This window comes from Hypomesus nipponensis, chromosome 2, assembly GCF_054491055.1.
Source record: "Hypomesus nipponensis isolate SF chromosome 2, ASM5449105v1, whole genome shotgun sequence".
Taxonomy (NCBI): Eukaryota; Metazoa; Chordata; class Actinopteri; order Osmeriformes; family Osmeridae; genus Hypomesus; species Hypomesus nipponensis.
Genome location: NC_140362.1, coordinates 20,411,801 through 20,429,803, shown reverse-complemented (window position 1 = coordinate 20,429,803; position 18,003 = coordinate 20,411,801). Strand labels below are relative to the sequence as shown.

At 52.3% G+C, this 18,003-nt stretch overlaps 2 protein-coding genes across 2 annotated transcripts; both read right to left on the bottom strand.

Moving 5' to 3' along the window:
• Positions 1 to 46: 46 nt before the first annotated feature.
• abhd16a (abhydrolase domain containing 16A, phospholipase) lies at positions 47 to 9,310 on the bottom strand. Its single transcript, XM_084668211.1, has 20 exons — positions 9,175 to 9,310; positions 8,604 to 8,660; positions 8,424 to 8,490; positions 7,992 to 8,078; positions 7,577 to 7,662; positions 7,298 to 7,371; positions 7,094 to 7,201; positions 6,482 to 6,596; positions 6,212 to 6,313; positions 5,532 to 5,595; positions 5,303 to 5,352; positions 4,886 to 5,009; positions 4,670 to 4,774; positions 4,458 to 4,521; positions 4,269 to 4,325; positions 4,047 to 4,109; positions 2,155 to 2,231; positions 1,835 to 1,933; positions 1,642 to 1,688; positions 47 to 967 (listed from the first exon to the last, which is right to left on the bottom strand). The coding sequence occupies exons 1-20, from the start codon at positions 9,274 to 9,276 to the stop codon at positions 884 to 886; spliced, it is 1,632 nt and encodes a 543-aa protein (XP_084524337.1). The 5' UTR covers positions 9,277 to 9,310; the 3' UTR covers positions 47 to 883.
• Positions 9,311 to 9,380: 70 nt separating this feature from the next.
• g6fl (g6f-like) lies at positions 9,381 to 17,840 on the bottom strand. Its single transcript, XM_084671076.1, has 11 exons — positions 17,748 to 17,840; positions 16,816 to 17,154; positions 16,342 to 16,611; positions 16,051 to 16,086; positions 15,435 to 15,758; positions 13,952 to 14,206; positions 11,084 to 11,209; positions 10,840 to 10,913; positions 10,372 to 10,398; positions 9,969 to 10,015; positions 9,381 to 9,676 (listed from the first exon to the last, which is right to left on the bottom strand). The coding sequence occupies exons 1-11, from the start codon at positions 17,833 to 17,835 to the stop codon at positions 9,658 to 9,660; spliced, it is 1,605 nt and encodes a 534-aa protein (XP_084527202.1). The 5' UTR covers positions 17,836 to 17,840; the 3' UTR covers positions 9,381 to 9,657.
• Between the last annotated feature and the right edge of the window lie 163 nt (positions 17,841 to 18,003).

Genomic DNA, 18,003 nt, shown 5'->3' with positions numbered 1-18,003 from the left:
GTTTGACAAGGAGAGGAAAAAAAAAAAAAAAGAGTTGTGTGTTAAGTCCGTTTTCCAACCACATATTTATTCAGCATACTTAACATGTATAGCATAATTTCTGTATACAGCTTTGTTCATAAACATTGACAATGGATGTGGGGGAGAAGAAAAAATCTTGTTAAATGTTTGTTCAAGCATCTGTGGACTTAAAGCCGTCCATCCCAGCTCCTGGAGACCCCGGTCGTAAGAAACATGATTCAGCTTGTCAACCAAGAGACTCTTTGAATCATGTGTGCTGGATTAGGGCTGGAACTGTAAGATCCAGATCTTGGTGATTCTCCAGGAGCAGGGATGGTCAGCTCAGCTTGACTCGATAAGCGGACATTGTTGGAATCTCAAGCAGTTGTTGTTGTTGGTGTGTGACAATTTTTCACATGAAAAAAAAAAAAAAAAAAAAAAGAATACAACCAGACACACACACACAAAGGAGAAAACGAGACCCTTTCCTAAAACAAAGAAAAACACAATGTTTCCCCCCATTAATCTATTCATCTGATCAGATCTCACAGGACACAGATCGCTGTCTATGGTCACAGGGGAGCTGGCGTCGGGTCGAACCTGAGCAGCAACAGATTAGTGGTCACCTGCATGAGGCGAGGTGTATGGTAGAGGTATTGGGACAGGGCCAGAGGCCTGGAGAGGAGGGGACTGACCTGAAGGGAAAACCGCCATGCAGACAGCAGCAATGTCAGCCTTTTGACAGTGCACATCAACATGACAGCAAAGACATTCGATCCATGCTCTGAACTTCAAATACGCTGGCTGGTATCCGAATCCCGAAAACTAAACACAAAAGAAAACGGCCTCCCGCCCTCCCCCCCCTTTCTCCCCGGCCGGCCTCCTACAGCCTCCATGGGGTCTGGAACTCTGAGAAGGGGAGAGGAGTGCAGTGTGTCGTCTCAAAGTTTCGCATGTACTTCCTTGCCTGGTGGGAGAGAGAGGGAGAGAGAGAGCAGGAGAGAGAGGGAGAGAAAGAGCAGGAGGGAGAGAGAGAGCAGGAGGGAGAGAGGCAGCAAAGAATCAGAGCGTGTCTGGTCAACGAAAACATGTCGATTTAACATTTCCTGGCCTCCAAATGAGATTTAATATAGCTGGTTTTGCGCCCATGGGGCCTGACAAAAATGACATTTCATCAGTGTGTACTTTGATGGGAAGTAAATGAAAAAGCGCATGGCCACTGCTTAAGTAGAGAGGAGGAGCATTAGCAGAAAAGGATGGATCAACTCTTATTCGTTGGTTAAATTACTTAAATAAGCCAGGGCCGGCAAAACCCATTATACCAGTCAACCTGAGAGCACAGGTAAACCGGATTGCTATGGCAACAGCCGTGCGTTTCATCGGCGAGGTAATGAAGTCTAAACAAGAGTGTTTTTAGGGTGCAAGTGAGGGAAAAGAAAGGATGAGTGGAACAAATCTAAAAGAGGAGAGGTGATGGGTTAAATCTTGCTTTAGAGAAAGGAGACTGGAGGAGAGTTAAGGTGCAGTTCTATGGGTATATGTGAAGCCCTCTGTAACATGGCTTGTAAAAAAGGGCCCGTACAAAAAAAACATTTGATTTGAAAGTCACAGTCGATGAGATGAAGGGATTCTCTTTCTCACCAGGAAAAGAGCCAGCTGCCGTCTTCCCTCCAATGTCATATCCTCACCTAATCAGGGAAACACACACACATTATACATTCTATCTTTAGAGCGAAGCACTGGCTTGTTATTGCCCAGCTGTGCTGCAGTACAACACGCAGTACGGTACAGTACGACACGCGGTACGACACAGTGGTGAGCGAGTCGTTCTTACCGACGCTCCAGGGGAAGAACACGTCCTTGTCCGTCTGATACGACTGCAGCACAGACACACACCAGTCATCGTCCACCTCGTAGCTGCTGTATACAGAGGCTGGGAACGAGACAACAGCACTGTTAGACACACACACCTCAGGAACACACACACACACACACCAGCTCAGGAACACACACACACACCAGCTCAGGAACACACACACACACCAGCTCAGGAACACACACACACCCCAGGGGCCGACACTGGAAACGGAAGACCACACACACACACACAAAGATGTGTACTCTTAGGAATGACAACACACACACACTTCTCACCTTCTTCTAAGTGGTTGAAGGCTCCGAGCCAGTGTCTGACAGCCCTGATCCCGTCATCTGTCATCACCTTGGGGTACCTGGGGGGGGGGGGGGGGAGTGACATGGTGAGGAAACATCCTTGTGTCCGTTACGCGAGGCGGTCAGAGCGGGGCGGTCAGAGCGAGGCGGTCAGAGCGAGGCGGTCAGAGCGAGGCGGTAGGTCAGAGCGAGGCGGTCAGAGCGAGGCGAGGCGGTCAGAGCAAGGCGGTCAGAGCGGGGTGGTCAGAGCGAGGCGGTCAGAGCGAGGCGAGGCGGTCAGAGCGAGGCGGTCAGAGCGAGGCGTGGCGGTCAGAGCGAGGCGGTCAGAGCGAGGCGGTCAAAGCGAGGCGGTCAGAGCGAAGCGGTCATCGTGGGGGGTCAGAGCGAGGCGGTAGGTCAGAGCGAGGCAGTAGGTCAGAGCGAGGCGGTCAGAGCGAGGCGGTCAAAGCGAGGCGGTCAGAGCGAGGCGGTCATAGCGGGGCGGTCAGAGCGAGGCGGTAGGTCAGAGCGAGGCGGTCAAAGCGAGGCGGTCAAAGCGAAGCGGTCAGAGCGAGGCGGTCAGAGCGAGGCGGTAGGTAAGAGCGAGGCGGTAGGTCAGAGCGAGGCGGTCAAAGCGAGGCGGTCAGAGCGAGGCGAGGCGGTCAGCGAGGCGAGGCGGTCAGAGCGAGGCGAGGCGGTCAGAGCGAGGCGAGGCGGTCAGAGCGAGGCGGTCAGAGCGAGGCGGTAGGTCAGAGCGAGGCGGTAGGTCAGAGCGAGGCGGTAGGTCAGAGCGAGGCGGTCATAGCGAGGCGGTAGGTCAGAGCGAGGCGGTAGGTCAGAGCGAGGCGGTCAGAGCGAGGCGGTCAGAGCGAGGCGGTAGGTCAGAGCGAGGCGGTCAGAGCGAGGCGGTCAGAGCGAGGCGGTCATAGCGAGGCGGTAGGTCATAGCGAGGCGGTAGGTCAGAGCGAGGCGGTCAGAGCGAGGCGGTCAGAGCGAGGCGGTCAGAGCGAGGCGAGGCGGTCAGAGCGAGGCGAGGCGGTCAGAGCGAGGCGGTCAGAGCGAGGCGTGGCGGTCAGAGCGAGGCGGTCAGAGCGAGGCGGTCAAAGCGAGGCGGTCAGAGCGAAGCGGTCATAGCGGGGCGGTCAGAGCGAGGCGGTAGGTCAGAGCGAGGCGGTCAAAGCGAGGCGGTCAAAGCGAGGCGGTCAGAGCGAGGCGGTCATAGCGGGGCGGTCAGAGCGAGGCGGTAGGTCAGAGCGAGGCGGTCAAAGCGAGGCGGTCAAAGCGAGGCGGTCAAAGCGAGGCGGTCAGAGCGAGGCGGTCAGAGCGAGGCGGTAGGTAAGAGCGAGGCGGTAGGTCAGAGCGAGGCGGTCAAAGCGAGGCGGTCAGAGCGAGGCGAGGCGGTCAGCGAGGCGAGGCGGTCAGAGCGAGGCGAGGCGGTCAGAGCGAGGCGAGGCGGTCAAAGCGAGGCGGTCAGAGCGAGGCGAGGCGGTCAGCGAGGCGAGGCGGTCAGAGCGAGGCGAGGCGGTCAGAGCGAGGCGAGGCGGTCAGAGCGAGGCGGTCAGAGCGAGGCGGTCATAGCGAGGCGGTAGGTCAGAGCGAGGCGGTAGGTCAGAGCGAGGCGGTCATAGCGAGGCGGTAGGTCAGAGCGAGGCGGTAGGTCAGAGCGAGGCGGTCAGAGCGAGGCGGTCAGAGCGAGGCGGTAGGTCAGAGCGAGGCGGTAGGTCAGAGCGAGGCGGTAGGTCAGAGCGAGGCGGTCAGAGCGAGGCGGTCATAGCGAGGCGGTAGGTCATAGCGAGGCGGTAGGTCAGAGCGAGGCGGTCAGAGCGAGGCGGTCAGAGCGAGGCGGTCAGAGCGAGGCGGTCAGAGCGAGGCGGTCAGAGCGAGGCGGTACACACCTGAACTGGAGCAGTCTGAGCAGGAGGTCGTTTCCTCGGTTAGACATGATGTCCTCTGGGCCCCTGAAACACAAAACTCACGTCATTCAGCGGCAGCTGGATGCTTCTGAGAGCAGAGTTACCGGAGAGACGGTTACCGGAGGGACGGTTACCGGAGAGACGGTTACCGGAGAGACGGTTACCGGAGAGACGGTTACCGGAGGGATGGTACGGATGACTCACGTGGTGGTGATGATCTCGTCCCTGGTTCTCCGGATCAGGAGCACCGGTCCCTGGTACCTGATACAGAACACAGAACATCAACGACACACGGAACCACGCGGGACAGCGTTTCCACGGCGACGACGCGAGCGTCGCAGCAGCGCGTGGACGGGTAGCATCGTGCAGATCCAATAGAAAAACAGCACTCACTTGCAAACTTGATCTGCGTTGTTTAAGTTCATGTACTGTCTGACTGTGTGTGTCACCAGTGGCCCTGACGAAACAAAAAGTATAAATAGATCAGGCACGATAGGGGTTAATGACAAATGCACGTTTAGATTTAGATATAAAGATCCACATTCACACGCATTTAACAAGAAAATGGTCCTGATACCATGCCAAAGGGATGGCCTATGACTCACTCCAGCTGTCGGGCATGACCTTGAGGGCAAGGGGAAGAAGGTCGTCGAAGGAGGCGTCCAACACCAGGGCCTGAATCTCTGGGTAGGACATGGCTGCCCAGCTGGCTGCCAGACAGGAGGACCAGAGAACAGATTAGGGATTGCGACATCAGCTCTTTTACCATCGCCCGCCCTACGAGGTCACTTCCTCTCTATAGCGCGGCCCAGCGTCGGTACCTGTGAATCCGCCGATGGACCAGGCGTACACGATGATGTCGCCGACCTGGAAGCCCAGCTTGTGCATCGCAAACTGGACGACCACGTCCATGGCATTGGCCTCGTTCTGGGGGAAGGGGACTCCCTGAGAAACAGAGGGAGAGAGAGAGAGAGAGAGAGAGAGAGAGAGGGAGGGAGGCAGAGAGAGAGGGAGGGAGGGAGGGAGGGAGGGAGGGAGGGAGGGAGGGAGGGAGGGAGGGATGCAGACAGAGAGAGAGAAGCAGACAGAGAGAGGAGAGAGGGAGAGAGGGAGGGAGGGAGACAGAGAGAGAGAGAAAGAGAGAGAAAGAGAGGGAGAGAGAAACAGAGTTTCTTGAGGAGTTCCAGAGGCAGCACAGTCTGATCTGTGGTGAGGGTTAGCACACAGGGGACTCTCACCGTGCTGCCAGCAAAGCCGGGGTGATTCCATCCCAGTACTGAGTATCCCCCTACAGCAGAGGGGGACACAGACCGCAGCGTATGACACACACACACACACACACACACACTATGGCTGACAGACTGCTGCATTCAAACCAGACCGCAGCGTATGACACACACACACACACACTATGGCTGACAGACTGCTGCATTCAAACCAGACCGTATCCATACACAAACAGTTTACCTTCCAGTGGTGTGTTCATGCATCCCACCTCGTAGAAACCTGCATTCCCCTCACAGCAGATGACCTGCAGCACAGGGGAACGTACTTCAGCCTTTGTTTTTACATGCACATACATTTGTACTTTCATTCTGACATGTAAGCTCCTGTTTTGTATAGTGGAGAATCTAAATAACTTCGACTTGTACAGACCTGGCTCATTCCTCAGCATCCCTCCCTAACCCCCCCCTCCCCCAGCTCCTCACCAGGGTCTGAGCGTTCCGTCCCCCCTCCTTCCCCCCCCCTCCCTCCCTCCACCCCTCCGTCCCCCCTCCTTCCCCCCTCCCTCCCTCCGTCCCCCCTCCCTCCACCCCTCCCTCCCTCCGTCCCCCCTCCTTCCCCCTCCCTCCCTTCGTCCCCCCTCCTCCGTCCCCCTCCCTCCCTCCACCCCTCCGTCCCCCCTCCCTCCCTCCGTCCCCCCTCCCTCCCTCCACCCCTCCCTCCCTCCGTCCCCCCTCCTTCCCCCTCCCTCCCTCCACCCCTCCTTCCCCCCTCCCTCCATCCCTCCGGCCCCCCTCCCTCCCTCCTTCCCCACCCCCTCCCTCCCTCCGTCCCCCCTCCTTCCCCCCTCCCTCCACCCCTCCCTCCGTCCCCCCTCCTTCCCCCTTCCCCCCTCCCTCCATCCCTCCCCCCTCCCTCCTCACCAGGGTCTGAGCGTTCCGTCCCCCTTCCCTCCTGCGGTCCACAAACATGGTGTCGATCTCGTTCCCGTCACATGCCACCAGCTTGTTGCGCTGGCCATCAAACTGCACGGCGACAGGTGACACACACACCCGGAGACTTCACATGCACAGGTCTCATCACGTCCAAGCCAGCTGGCGCTTTGTGCAGTTAAAATCTACACTGATTCAGATACTCAACTGGTTGTGTTTCACCCTATGAGTCGTGTGTGTGTGTGTGTGTGTGTTTCTCACCTCCTCTATGAGCCTAGCTTGGCCCTGCTGTAGCATGGGCCTCATGGCCTTCTGCAGTAACCCCACTGACCCTGGGTACAGCATCCTCCTCCCAAAAGAGTGGGTGATGAGAAAACTGAAGAGGGGAGACGAGAAGAAGAGACAGACAGAGAGGGACGGAGAGAGACAGACAGAGAGGGACGGAGAGAGAGAGACAGAGAGAGACGGAGAGAGAGACAGAGAAAGACAGAGAGAGACGGAGAGAGAGAGACAGAGGGAGACAGAGGGAGACAGAGAGAGAGGGACGGAGAGAGACAGACAGAGAGGGACGGAGAGAGAGAGACAGAGAGAGACGGAGAGAGAGAGACAGAGAGAGACGGAGAGAGAGACAGAGAAAGACAGAGAGAGACGGAGAGAGAGAGACAGAGGGAGACAGAGGGAGACAGAGAGAGAGATAGATAGATAGAGAGGGAGGGAGAACAGAAAATTGATATAACACACAATACTACAGGGATAAAGATTTGTAAGGTGTCGTAAGATAGAGATAAGAGTTCTACAGTGCATGGAGTTTGTGTTTTCGAAAGTCCTGTTCCTGCGTGACTTCTGTAGTAGCGGGCAGAGCAGCATCATTACCTGACGATGTGACATGGAAGAGTCCGTACAGAGTTGAGGATACTATCTGCTGCTCCTCTCAGCCTGGGCTCTGGCTTCAGCAAAGACACTCCAGCCTTCGACAGCTTCCTATCACACACACAAACGTTATTACGAAGACTCCTAGTGGCTCCTGTACGCTACGAGACACACACATTCGTGCTCAAACACACGCTCACAACTCACGGGTTGCTGACTTCGTTCCAGCTGAAGTCTGCAGGCCAGTGAGAGAAGTCAAAGTCGTAAGACCTCAGTTTCTTCTGCAGAGAGGGAAGAGGGAGCACTTCAAATCAGACGAATTAGGTGGAAGGCCTCAACCTCTGTTGCATACTCCTAAAGAAATGACTTTGGGGGGGGGGGGGGGTATGAAAAAGATCATAGCAAACAATCTACACCAGTGATGTATAATTCTAGTGGTCATTATAAAATGAAACCGTCTGATAAACACAATCCTGTTGTCTTCACCTTGTTGCTAGGAGTGTGGTTCTTCCTGGTTTCCTCCAGAATGGACAGGAACTGGACGTACTCATTATTCCTCCATCGGCCCCAACCTGAGAGAGAAGAAATTAGAGAGAGGGAGAGGGAGAGAGGGAGAGGGAGAGAGGGGAGAGAGGGAAAGATAGAGAAATGAGAGAGAGAGAGAGAGAGAGAGAGATGGAGAAAGAATAGAGAAACTCGGTTCATTAAATGCCTCGAGGGTGTCGTTAGCGTGCCTGGTGAGCCCCCAGCTTACAGGACACAGAGTCCCCCAGGTCCTGTACATCCACCACTGCAGACACACGCATGCAAAACACAAGTCATTTTCACCAGATATCACAACACAAGCCCAAACAGCTAACAGAGTCTGTATGCAAAGCCTCAATGACTGTCGACGTCTCACCTCTCAAACAGGCGACTCCCAGCAGACACACCAGCACAGTTCCCACATACTGACTGACTGGCACCAGCTTACTGCTACAGATGTACCCTGAAAAACATTCGCAGAAAGTGTTGAACTCACACACAGTTTCACACACACACACATGTAGATACAGGACACAGAAGTACCAGTATAATAACATAAATATGAATGTACCATTCACACACTCGTCAAACTATCCTGTGCTCTTGTGAGTGAATTACAACAGTCCACTTTCAGCTGTCTGCCAGATGCAGCCTCAACCCAACAGGATCTTTTCATATATAATAGCATTAGGGCATTAGTCATCATGTGATTACCCAATATAAATGATGATGCCCGCGGACTCGGACAGCGTCGCTAGCCAAGCTTATCATCTATTTCTGCACACCAACACACAGACACACACGGTACCTTTCCTGTAGAGATAGCAGAGGAGGATTGGGGAGGTGTAGTAGGATAGAGACCACAGAGCTGAAGCCTGCAAGGAACACAAATACAAGGTGACGACAGATAGCGGTTGGAATCTGAAGTACAATTAGCATGTGTTGACTTAGCTGGTAATAAGTGAACACAGTAAGCTGTCATACTGACCCAACCGATGATGCTGTCGGTGTGTTTTTCCAGACTCTTGGGATTGTAGTTCCATCCCTGGAATTATTGACGAGGATGATTTTACATATTCCTGTGTGTTACTCAAGCAAGCTTAGTACGTACCGTTTGTAGTACAGACACAAATCACAGACATAATATTTGCGAGATTGAGATATCTAATTGCTATTAGCATCGTTTCGTTAACTTGCTTCACTCTTACGTAAGCTAGCACGAGCTAGCTAGCTAAATAAAAATAGAGCTAATGTTAACAGCTATAACTGGCTGGTTAGCATATATAAGCAACCAAACTTGTAGTCAGACGGTGACTTAACATATGGGTTGTGGCTAGCTAAAATAATAACGAACCAAATGCTGCCATTAAAATTCTCTCATTCAGCCGATCGTTTCTCTGAGTCTGACTGTGACACTGACAGCAGTACTTCAATATCACGCATTGACACTTCCTGGCCCTGCGTGCCAGCGATAACATTGCGCAGCAAAATCATTCATATGTGTTTCTCCAGCACTATCTAACGGTCACAACTAAATGCAAATATTGACACGGCCATACCCTCCTCCCCGCTCTGCCCTCGGGTCGGGACTGTTCCGGTGAACGATGAATTCGCTGCAAATTAGGCCCAAAAAGACATCGAAGCCACATCCAACCGGCCATTCTTCCACCAAGGGATAACTACGGAAGCCTACACGACCAAAACATTACAACGTAAAGGCGTATGGGTAATGCGGAATCACAATTTCATAAATTAACGCCAGTCGTCTTTTTAACCCATTTATTATATGGAATACATACATACATGAAAAACAAGGACAGAATGTATTTTAATGTAGTTGATATGTAATTATTGGTACTGGCAGATGATGAAATACAGCAAATGTAAAATAATACTAACCAAGCCAATACAGGCTTAAGTATTGAATACATCTTTATGTTAGTTGAGGCTGCACTGACTGAACAAGAGAGAGGGAAAGCTGTTCCCTTGAATCTGAGAATTTGACAGTTGAGTGTTATTTCCAGGTGGATAGGGCCGTACATTCAATGGCACTGATCGTATCTGAAATGAAAACACACAGAAACCTTTAGCCCCTTTTCTTTTCTGTCATTCACATACACAGCACACCTTGGGAACAGCAAGGCTACACAACAAAAGCACCCTAACCCTAACCCTGTCAGTGCACTGCTCAACAGCGACAGTGTTAGAAATGATGTGTGATGGGTGGATGTGAGTCGGCCTGTGAAGGGCAGATGGGAAACAGAGACAAAACAGCATGTACACACACACACACACTCTCTCACACAGACACACACACACACTCACACACAATAGCCTAGGGGTGTTTTCTTACCGATTCAATTCCTTATAGACCTCAATCTCCTCTATGGGCTTCAAGTCCTGAGAAGGGGAGGAGAAGGGGGGGGGGGACAGGGGAGGGATGAAGGGGTAGAAATAAATAAAGAAGGTGCAAAAAGGAGGGGGGGGGAGGGAAAAGATCCATGGTGGTCATCCAAGATTTATATCTGTCCTGGGTGTGATGCGATTGATTTGTTAATATCACTAATGTAAGGCTGACAGTTGAGAACTGGCGGGTTAGTCTGAGGGAGGGCTGAGTGATGGTATGGGGGGGGGGGGCTGCTGACAGCCAAGAGAGGGTTCTGTGTGAGGACACGCAAACACACACACACACAAACACACACACAGGCAAACACCCAATGGAACGCCCCTGCGTCTGGGATGGGACAATAACTCACCATGTAGACTGAACCCTGGGGAGAAGTCTGCAAGGAGAGGAGGAGCAGAGGAAGAACAGGCTTAATAAACCCTGCCTGACAGAGAGAGAGAGAGAGAGAGAGAGAGAGAGAGAGAGAAGGGAGAGAGAGGGGGGAGAGAGAGAGAGAGGGAGAGAGAGAGAGGGGGAGAGAGAGAGAGAGAGGGGGGGGGGGGAGAGAGAGAGAGAGAGAGAGAGAGAGAGAGAGAGAGAGAGAGAGAGAGAGAGAGAGAGAGAGGGAGAGAGAGAGAGAGAGGAGAGAGAGACAGACAGAGAGAGAGAGAGAGAGAAGGAGAGAGAGACAGAGAGGGAGAGAACAGAAAAGAGAAAGGGAAGAGAGATTCTTAGGAGGGAGGAGACGAGGAGTGGGTAAGAGGAGGAACGAGGGCAGAGGAGAGGAGGGAGGTGCATCAGAGAATATTGAGACGTTCAAAACATATAAATCCATCACCTGTCTAATGTCCTCGGGGTTCTCATAGATGTTCTCCACTTCTCCAGAGTAGTGAGAGAGAGACTGCTCAATACCTGGAGAGAGACACACACAAAACACACACACAAGTCTACACAGTGAGGGGCCTGATTCACTGCATCGACCTCTGAGTATGTCATGGCCCAGATCCTTCACATTACTTGACAGGTCCGAAGATGGAGAGAACACAAAGGCATATCAAAAAAGAGAGCGCCGGAAGACTTACCGCGGCGGCGAGTGATTTGGCCCTGTCTCCATAGCAACACAACGGCAACCGCAGCAACCAGGGGCACCAGGAGTAATAAAGCGGAGAGGGAGGGAAGGAGGGAGGGGGTGGACACGCTGTTGCTGTCTAAAAGAGCAAGAGTGAGAGCATGACAGTGTTGCAAAGAGTTTACCTAGTGTTAATTCAACACATGAAATAACAATTAATGGTTGGAACCGTCAGTGCAGGGCTATAGCCTACATCCTCCAGAAGGGGGCAGCCCTGCCCTTTAGTCAGACCTGGAGGGGGGGGCTCGCTCTCATTGATCTCTTACATAAGGCCCCTCCTGGGGTTCACACTGATGTGTCATGTTGCGCAGACACGAGTAGCTAAGGCTTGTATTTTCCTGGTCTCGGTCAGAAGAAACTGAATTGGATTCGATCATCAGGTTTTACCGACCCAAGAGAGAACCGCTGTCTTGTAGGGCGAATGACGAGTGAAAAAAGCCAATTAATTTTCAATAAATCATCTTGTCTGAGTGGAATTGATCCGGCTTCGCAAAAACTTCTGCCAGTTCAGTAGACGTGTATCTGAAGAATAACGTGCACTGATCGCCGAAGTAGTTACGTTTATGCGTTGTATAGATTCATTGTTGTCGAACCCTTGATCCTCTAAGCCGAGTCGACCTGTTACAATAATGATCGTCTGGGGTTGACTGAAGTCAGGTCATACATAGACAGTTGGTCATATCTGATCTTCGGCAGTTGATCGAATCTAGTGCAACTTGTGTAGTGCATGGCGTAGGTATGTACTGCATAAGTATTTAGCTCATCCTCTCCTTGTCAAATCCCCCTTTTGTAAACAGTGCGGGCTGCACACACAGTATGGAGTTGTACTGTCATGTGTGCAGTGTTATCTTGCGCGCGGTGGGGTGACATCATTTATGCAAACAGCCACAGAGAAACATTGGAGATGAGTGGGAGGTGTTAGTTACCACGGAGACCACAGTACCTGCTTCATAAGCACTGCCAGCCACCCAGCCCAAGTGAGCAAAGGAAACTGGTTAAGTAAAGCTATTTTTGAAGTAAATATGCCTCTTAGGAGAACAAATATTTATACTTTGTGAATGAATTATTCTTTCTGTGTGTGTGTTGTTCATTTTATTTTCCAAATCTGAAGTCAAGAGACTCTTTTTTGAGAGATCCGGGGAGATAGTCAGAGCCACATCACAACAGATCAACTTCTGCTTCTTTGTTGTTCTAGCTGTCGGCCTTCCATCTTCACCTTGCCCTGCCTGCCAACACTCGGAGCACGCTTCAAAAAGATCAATCACTATGTGCCTTGATGGGTGTCATTGACCAGTGGGAAGGTGTTGAGAGGGACCTGATGGAGTGCTTGTGGTAAGGGTTGACCCCCAGCCTGACCCCTATACTGTTCTCCATTCCAGGTTGAACAAACGAATTATGGTAATTGCGTGCAGCAAAGCGATAAATAAATACCAGTCCTTTCGCGTGCATTTTCCCCCTCTCTTCCCTGTTTCCCGCCCTTACTCCCTCCTTCCCTCCATCATCATGCCGCATGCCCTTCTTCCTCTCCCCCTCCTCCTCCTCTTCCCCCTCCTCCTCCTCCTCCTCCTGCTCCTCCTCCTCCTCCTCCCCCCCTTCTCATCTTCTGCGAGGGTGATTTGTATCTGTGTGATTGTGGAGGAGGATGTCTGAGTGCATTCAAATATAAAAAATATATTTAAATAGAGATGCCGGAATGCTCAGTAAAATCAGAGGCTACTCAACACGGATCACCGCAGTAGTCCAGACGGCATCGCAAATGGCTGAATGGGGGGTGGGGGGGAAAAATGATTTCCTCACAAGCCAGGAAAGTCAGACCACTCTTTTGCTTTCTATCACCTGTGCGCACTATTGCAGTTACAGCCCACGCCAACCTCTTTAGGTTAGCAAGCTGTGCACCGTTCAGCGAACGCCGCTCGCGTCCTCAGCCGCAGCTGAACCATACCGACTAAATGAGACGTCTGAAGGAGCGTCCAATCAAGCTTTTCCGATGAGACCCAACAGATGTCTCACCCATGCTGCCTTGCTCCCATCAACATAGCCATTACTCTAACGTGGGCATGAGCGGGTGTCATGAGGGCCCCTCCTCAGCCCCCGTGATGTATGGCGGGGCTGTGAGTGAGCTCATCACTGCACACAGATCCATTCAGATGTCAGGTTTCGCGTGTGCTGCCTACTGACAATAAGCCTGAATAATTTACACCCAGTAGCTGCAGTACCCCGCCCGCGCTAATGATGTTCAACCTCCGTCGGTGTAGGTGTTCCGAGGAGAGGTGAGGAGAGAGAGGGAAGGAGAAAGCAATAGAGAGAGAGTGAGAGAGGGAGAGAGCGAGAAGGAGAGAGACAAAGAAAGACAGAGAAAGATACTGAAAGAGAAAGAGAAACTAGCATGAGAAGTTTTAAATTGTTATTTAATGAGGAATCTGTAAATGTTCCTTTGCCATTGGCTTTAAAATGAAGACTTGGCTCATGAACCTTTCTCCAACCTTGACCTGTAGATATAACAGATGAACTACGACCTCAGACACCAGACACCAAAATGTCCCCTCACTGAACCAAGGCTGATGTCATTGTCACCCAATGCATCGAAGGCAGCCAGACAGACAGCGTAACTGAAGGCTACACCGTGACCACAGAGCTGTGTCCCGGTATCCACGACAACCACGCACAGACTGAAAAACCTGAGGGAGAGAGAAAGAGGGAGAGAGAGACAGAGAGAGAAAGAGAGACAGAGAGAGAGAGAGAGGGAGGGATAAAAGAGAGAGAGAGACAGAGTGAGAGAGAAAACAAGTGTGGGACGCTATTTTAAAAAGATTCCTCCCACCTTTAGGGGGCAGTGTGACGGTGTAGGACGCTCTGAACGTCTGTCCGTTCTTCAGCTGCAGGGTGCAGGTATAGTCTCCTGACGAGTTCTCATTGGCCGGCAGAGGGACTGTGGTAGAGAGGCTGCCAGGATAGGAAGAGCTGGACACCAGCCTGCGGTTCGGGTCACGGTGGCTCCAGCCAGCCTTCTTGACCTGGGACAGCACAGAATACTGGCAGAGCAGCACCAGGGAGGTGGAAGAAGTGGTGGCTGTAACTGGAAGGGCGAACGAGAAGAACGATAGTGAAGAAGGGGGGGGGGGGTGATAATTGGGGAGGGGAGGGATGGTGTTTGGCAGGAGGAGAGGGGGAGGAAGAAAGCAGAAATGGAGGACAACAGCGAGAGGAGAGAGGGAGTGCACAACAGAGGGAGAGGCGTACGGTAATAAAGTGGAGAGGAATGGAGGGATTTGAAAGTGGGCAAGGAGAGATAGAGGGTAGGGAGAGAAAGGGGGGAGGGGTTGGACAAAATAACAAAACAATGAGCAAATCGGAGAGGGGTCAAAATAATATATATTCATTAAAGAAAGGTGCAGCTAATGCTTTGGATGACTGTGACGGATGTTTGGTGTCTCATCAAGCCCAAATGAGAATCCATCTGGATGTAATCAAGTCCCACAGCCGTATGCAAACACACAAACATGCACATAAAACACACGTGGAAACACACACACACCTACACACACACACACAGACACCTTTCTGCCACACCACAAACCCCCACACACACACACACACCTCTGCCCTGATTAGAGTGATCAGAGTGGGCCACCTACAGTCCAGGCAGGAGGGCGGCAGGTATAATCACACATAATGAGACTCATTATGACGTGGGGTAAAAATATATGCGTCCCAAAGTGTGCGTGTGTGTGTGTGTGTGTGGGATACAGACGTGTGAAGCAGGGTGACAGTGACAGATCGACTGGTCATGTCTGGGCAGCTGTGATGGATGCCAGAGGGGCTGTGATTAGTAAAGCCTTCCAAGGCCTGGGAGACGGACGGCTGGGAGCTGTTTGGATGTGTGTGTGTTTGTGTGTGTGTGTGAGTGTTTGTGTGGCTGTGTGTGGTGGTAGTGGTGGTGGTGGTGGTGGGGGCATCCTTGGTGAGGTTCCACAATCTTCAGAATATCGTCAATCATTGTCGTTTATCAAACCTTTTAAAGAAATGAACGGAATTGAAGCAATTGGCTGCCATCGACTCAGAGCCACGATATTCATAAGAAGGGGCATGTTAGAATCTTTCACCACCAGCCTGGAATTTGCCAACATCATCCTTCCTTTAAATCCTACCTCTCCTTCCCCTCCCTTCAGCAACCTGTCCCCTTTCTTCCAACCCTCCACCTAACCTTCTCCTCCTCCCTCCTCCCTCCTCCCTCCTCCCTCCTCCCTCCTCCCTCCTCCCTCCTCCCTCCTCCCTCCTCCTCGCCTCCTCCTCCCACCTCCTACCTTTCAACACGCTGAGCATAGTCCTCTGGCTGAAGACATTGTCGTTGGAGAACACCTCGCAGCAGTAGAGCCCACCATCCTTGACCCCCCCTGGGGTCAGCCGGAAGGAGAACCCCCCCCCCTCCGGAGACCCGGCCAGCTGTAACTGGGGCTTCTCCTGTTTGGTACGGCCCCTCCAGCGGTCATACAAGAACAACAGCTTCATGTCCGTGGCTCTCCTGGAGTCTGGGGGCTGCCAGTACACCAGGACATAGTCTCCCTGGACAGGAGGGCAGGGCAGGGGGAAGGCACTCTGGGAGAGGCAGGCTGTGGAGATTTGCTCGGCTGGTAGAGCCAGGAAGAGATATGAAGAGAGGTGGATGGGTAGATAAGGGGATGTATTGACAGGGGGATGATGATTGAGGAGGAATGCGGATGAGAGGAGGGGGGTGTGAGGGAGAGGGTGAGAGAAAGAGAGAGAGAGACAGAGAGAAAGAGAGAGCGATGAACAACAGAAAGGATTATGTTCTTATTTCCGGCGAGTTCCTTCCCGCCGTAGGTTTACAATTGGCTGTTTGATCCGAGGTTCGCTGACAGAGGAGTTTTGAGGTAATGTTTGTGCTGTGAAGTCACTCACCGTGTTTTATATCTGTAAACGAGTACACCTTTGATGCTGAGGGAGAGCGGGACGGAGCGAGAGGAAGAGGAGAGGGAGACACGAGGATAAACAAATTGAATACGTCAATAACAGAACTCCTGAATAACCAGGGAGCATTCATAGGCAATTTCCTGCGCAGAGATAAAACCGTCACAACACAGTACCTGTCACTCTTCCTCCCCCCACCCCCCCAGCCCCCCTCCCCCCAAACCTCCCCCCCCCCCCCCCCCGCTCTACCCATCTTCCTGTCAAACAGTCCATTATTCTCACCGTCCATGGTGACATCAACAGGGAACCTGAAGACCGGGGTGCTGCTGTTGCCCCTGGGGCGCACCACACACACGTACACCCCGTTGTCCAGGGTGATGACCTGCGGCAGCTTGGCGACCACCGCCCTCGACGCGGCAACGGTTTCCGTCCGCAAGGGGCTGCCGCCGGGAGACTGCCAGGTAACCATGGAGACGGCAAAGACGGGGTCGGCTTCCATTATCAGGCGCAGGATGCTGTGCTGGGGGACCGGGTTTGAGGGGGTGGCGGTGACTTTCGTGAGAACAGAATACGAGAGGTGGACAAGACGAGGGTGAGAGAATGATCTACTGTTACAGTGCGTTGAGAAGGTAAACAGCGCCCGGTCTTAACGTCAATGAGCCTTGAAGCATACAAAACACAGGCATGGCGACGTGATCAGTGTTAACGTTGTCGGGGGTCGCCTGTACTGTCGTCCAGTGTGCGTGTGTCCGGTACCTGTGAGGATGGCCAGGAGGATGATCCTCTGCTTCAGTGTCTTCTTCTGTCCCTCGATGAGACAGCTGTAGCGTCCAACATCCTGCCTCTCAGGAACAAAGTAAAGCGAGAAGTTCCCCGTGTCTGCAAAGTTTGGGTCAGCCAATCGCATCGAGGTCCTGGAAGAGCCGCCCGAGAATTCTTGTCTTTCGTTGGCAGAGAGGACCAGTTTCCATTGGTCCACCCCTGGAGACTTCACCATCCAATTGATTTTCACCGTGCCTCGGACTGACCAATCAACGCAGGTCAAGGTGACCGGCTCGCCCACCGTTGCCAGGACAACATCGTTCCAGTCGTTGTCTGGAGGGAGAGAGGGAAAACCCGACGAAAACACAAAACGGAAGCAAACATCAGACGTGTTGCCTAGGACCCTGACAAAGAAAGGGAACATTCTGTAGATTCCTTCACGTTTGCTCAGAGGTGAACAGCAGGAAAGCCACTATTAGTGTAACTAGCGAGTCGGACCAGTCGGAGGTATTAGTGACAGGGTGTAGGAGAGGAGAACTAGACTTGGCACATTATTAGGAATGTCTTTCACCCTTCCTTGTTAATCAGTGGCTGATTCAGATCTGGAGAAGCCAGTGTGCTGGCTCTCTAGGCTGATCAATAGAGTGAATTGGCCAATTAAGGGCCAAGGAGATATGAAAGCTAGGCAGCCGTGATGACTGGTGCACCCTTGACTTAATCCTCTCAAAGGGCAAAGGAATCCACAATGGCATTGAGCTACATTCACATTCATTCTTAATGAATCTGACATACGCTCGTTTTGATGTCGAACCCGACCGCCGGATCAATTGAGCACGAGCCATCGCAGAGACAAACGCCTTGTACGAGGGAAGGACAGTTTGTTGTTTTTCCAAGAGAATTCTGTCAATAAGTTGAAACCTCCTTACCTCGAGTGGTGGTGGTGTCGGAATGAGTGATGAGGGTCACCGAGGAAGAAGAAAGGAGAGAGAAGATCAGAAACACAAACGCCATCATTCAGCGGAGATCCGTTTTCCAATCAGTCAGTCCGACACGGTATCTTCACACCCCGGCACTCCCTGCTCCTCTCCACAACATACACACACTTTTCTAACACCTCTTTTGAATTTAAATGATATTAATAGGGGCTGTGTGTACGCGCCCAGGCCTCAAACAGGATGTGAC

What these genes read in the sequence shown, in the direction of transcription:
- g6fl (XM_084671076.1), bottom strand. Translation starts at nt 17,835, where the DNA reads ATGATGGCGTTTGTGTTTCTGATCTTCTCTCTCCTTTCTTCTTCCTCG. An exon ending in CCAAATCACTCGCCGCCGCG is followed by an intron (nt 10,914 to 11,083) that starts GTAAGTCTTCCG and finishes GTCTCTCTCCAG; the next exon opens with GTATTGAGCAGTCTCTCTCT. An exon ending in CCCAGGGTTCAGTCTACATG is followed by an intron (nt 10,016 to 10,371) that starts GTGAGTTATTGT and finishes TCCCCTTCTCAG; the next exon opens with GACTTGAAGCCCATAGAGGA.
- abhd16a (XM_084668211.1), bottom strand. Translation starts at nt 9,276, where the DNA reads ATGGCCGGTTGGATGTGGCTTCGATGTCTTTTTGGGCCTAATTTGCAG. An exon ending in TGGAACGAAGTCAGCAACCC is followed by an intron (nt 7,202 to 7,297) that starts GTGAGTTGTGAG and finishes TGTGTGTGATAG; the next exon opens with GAAGCTGTCGAAGGCTGGAG. An exon ending in GTTCTTCCCCTGGAGCGTCG is followed by an intron (nt 1,689 to 1,834) that starts GTAAGAACGACT and finishes TTCCCTGATTAG; the next exon opens with GTGAGGATATGACATTGGAG.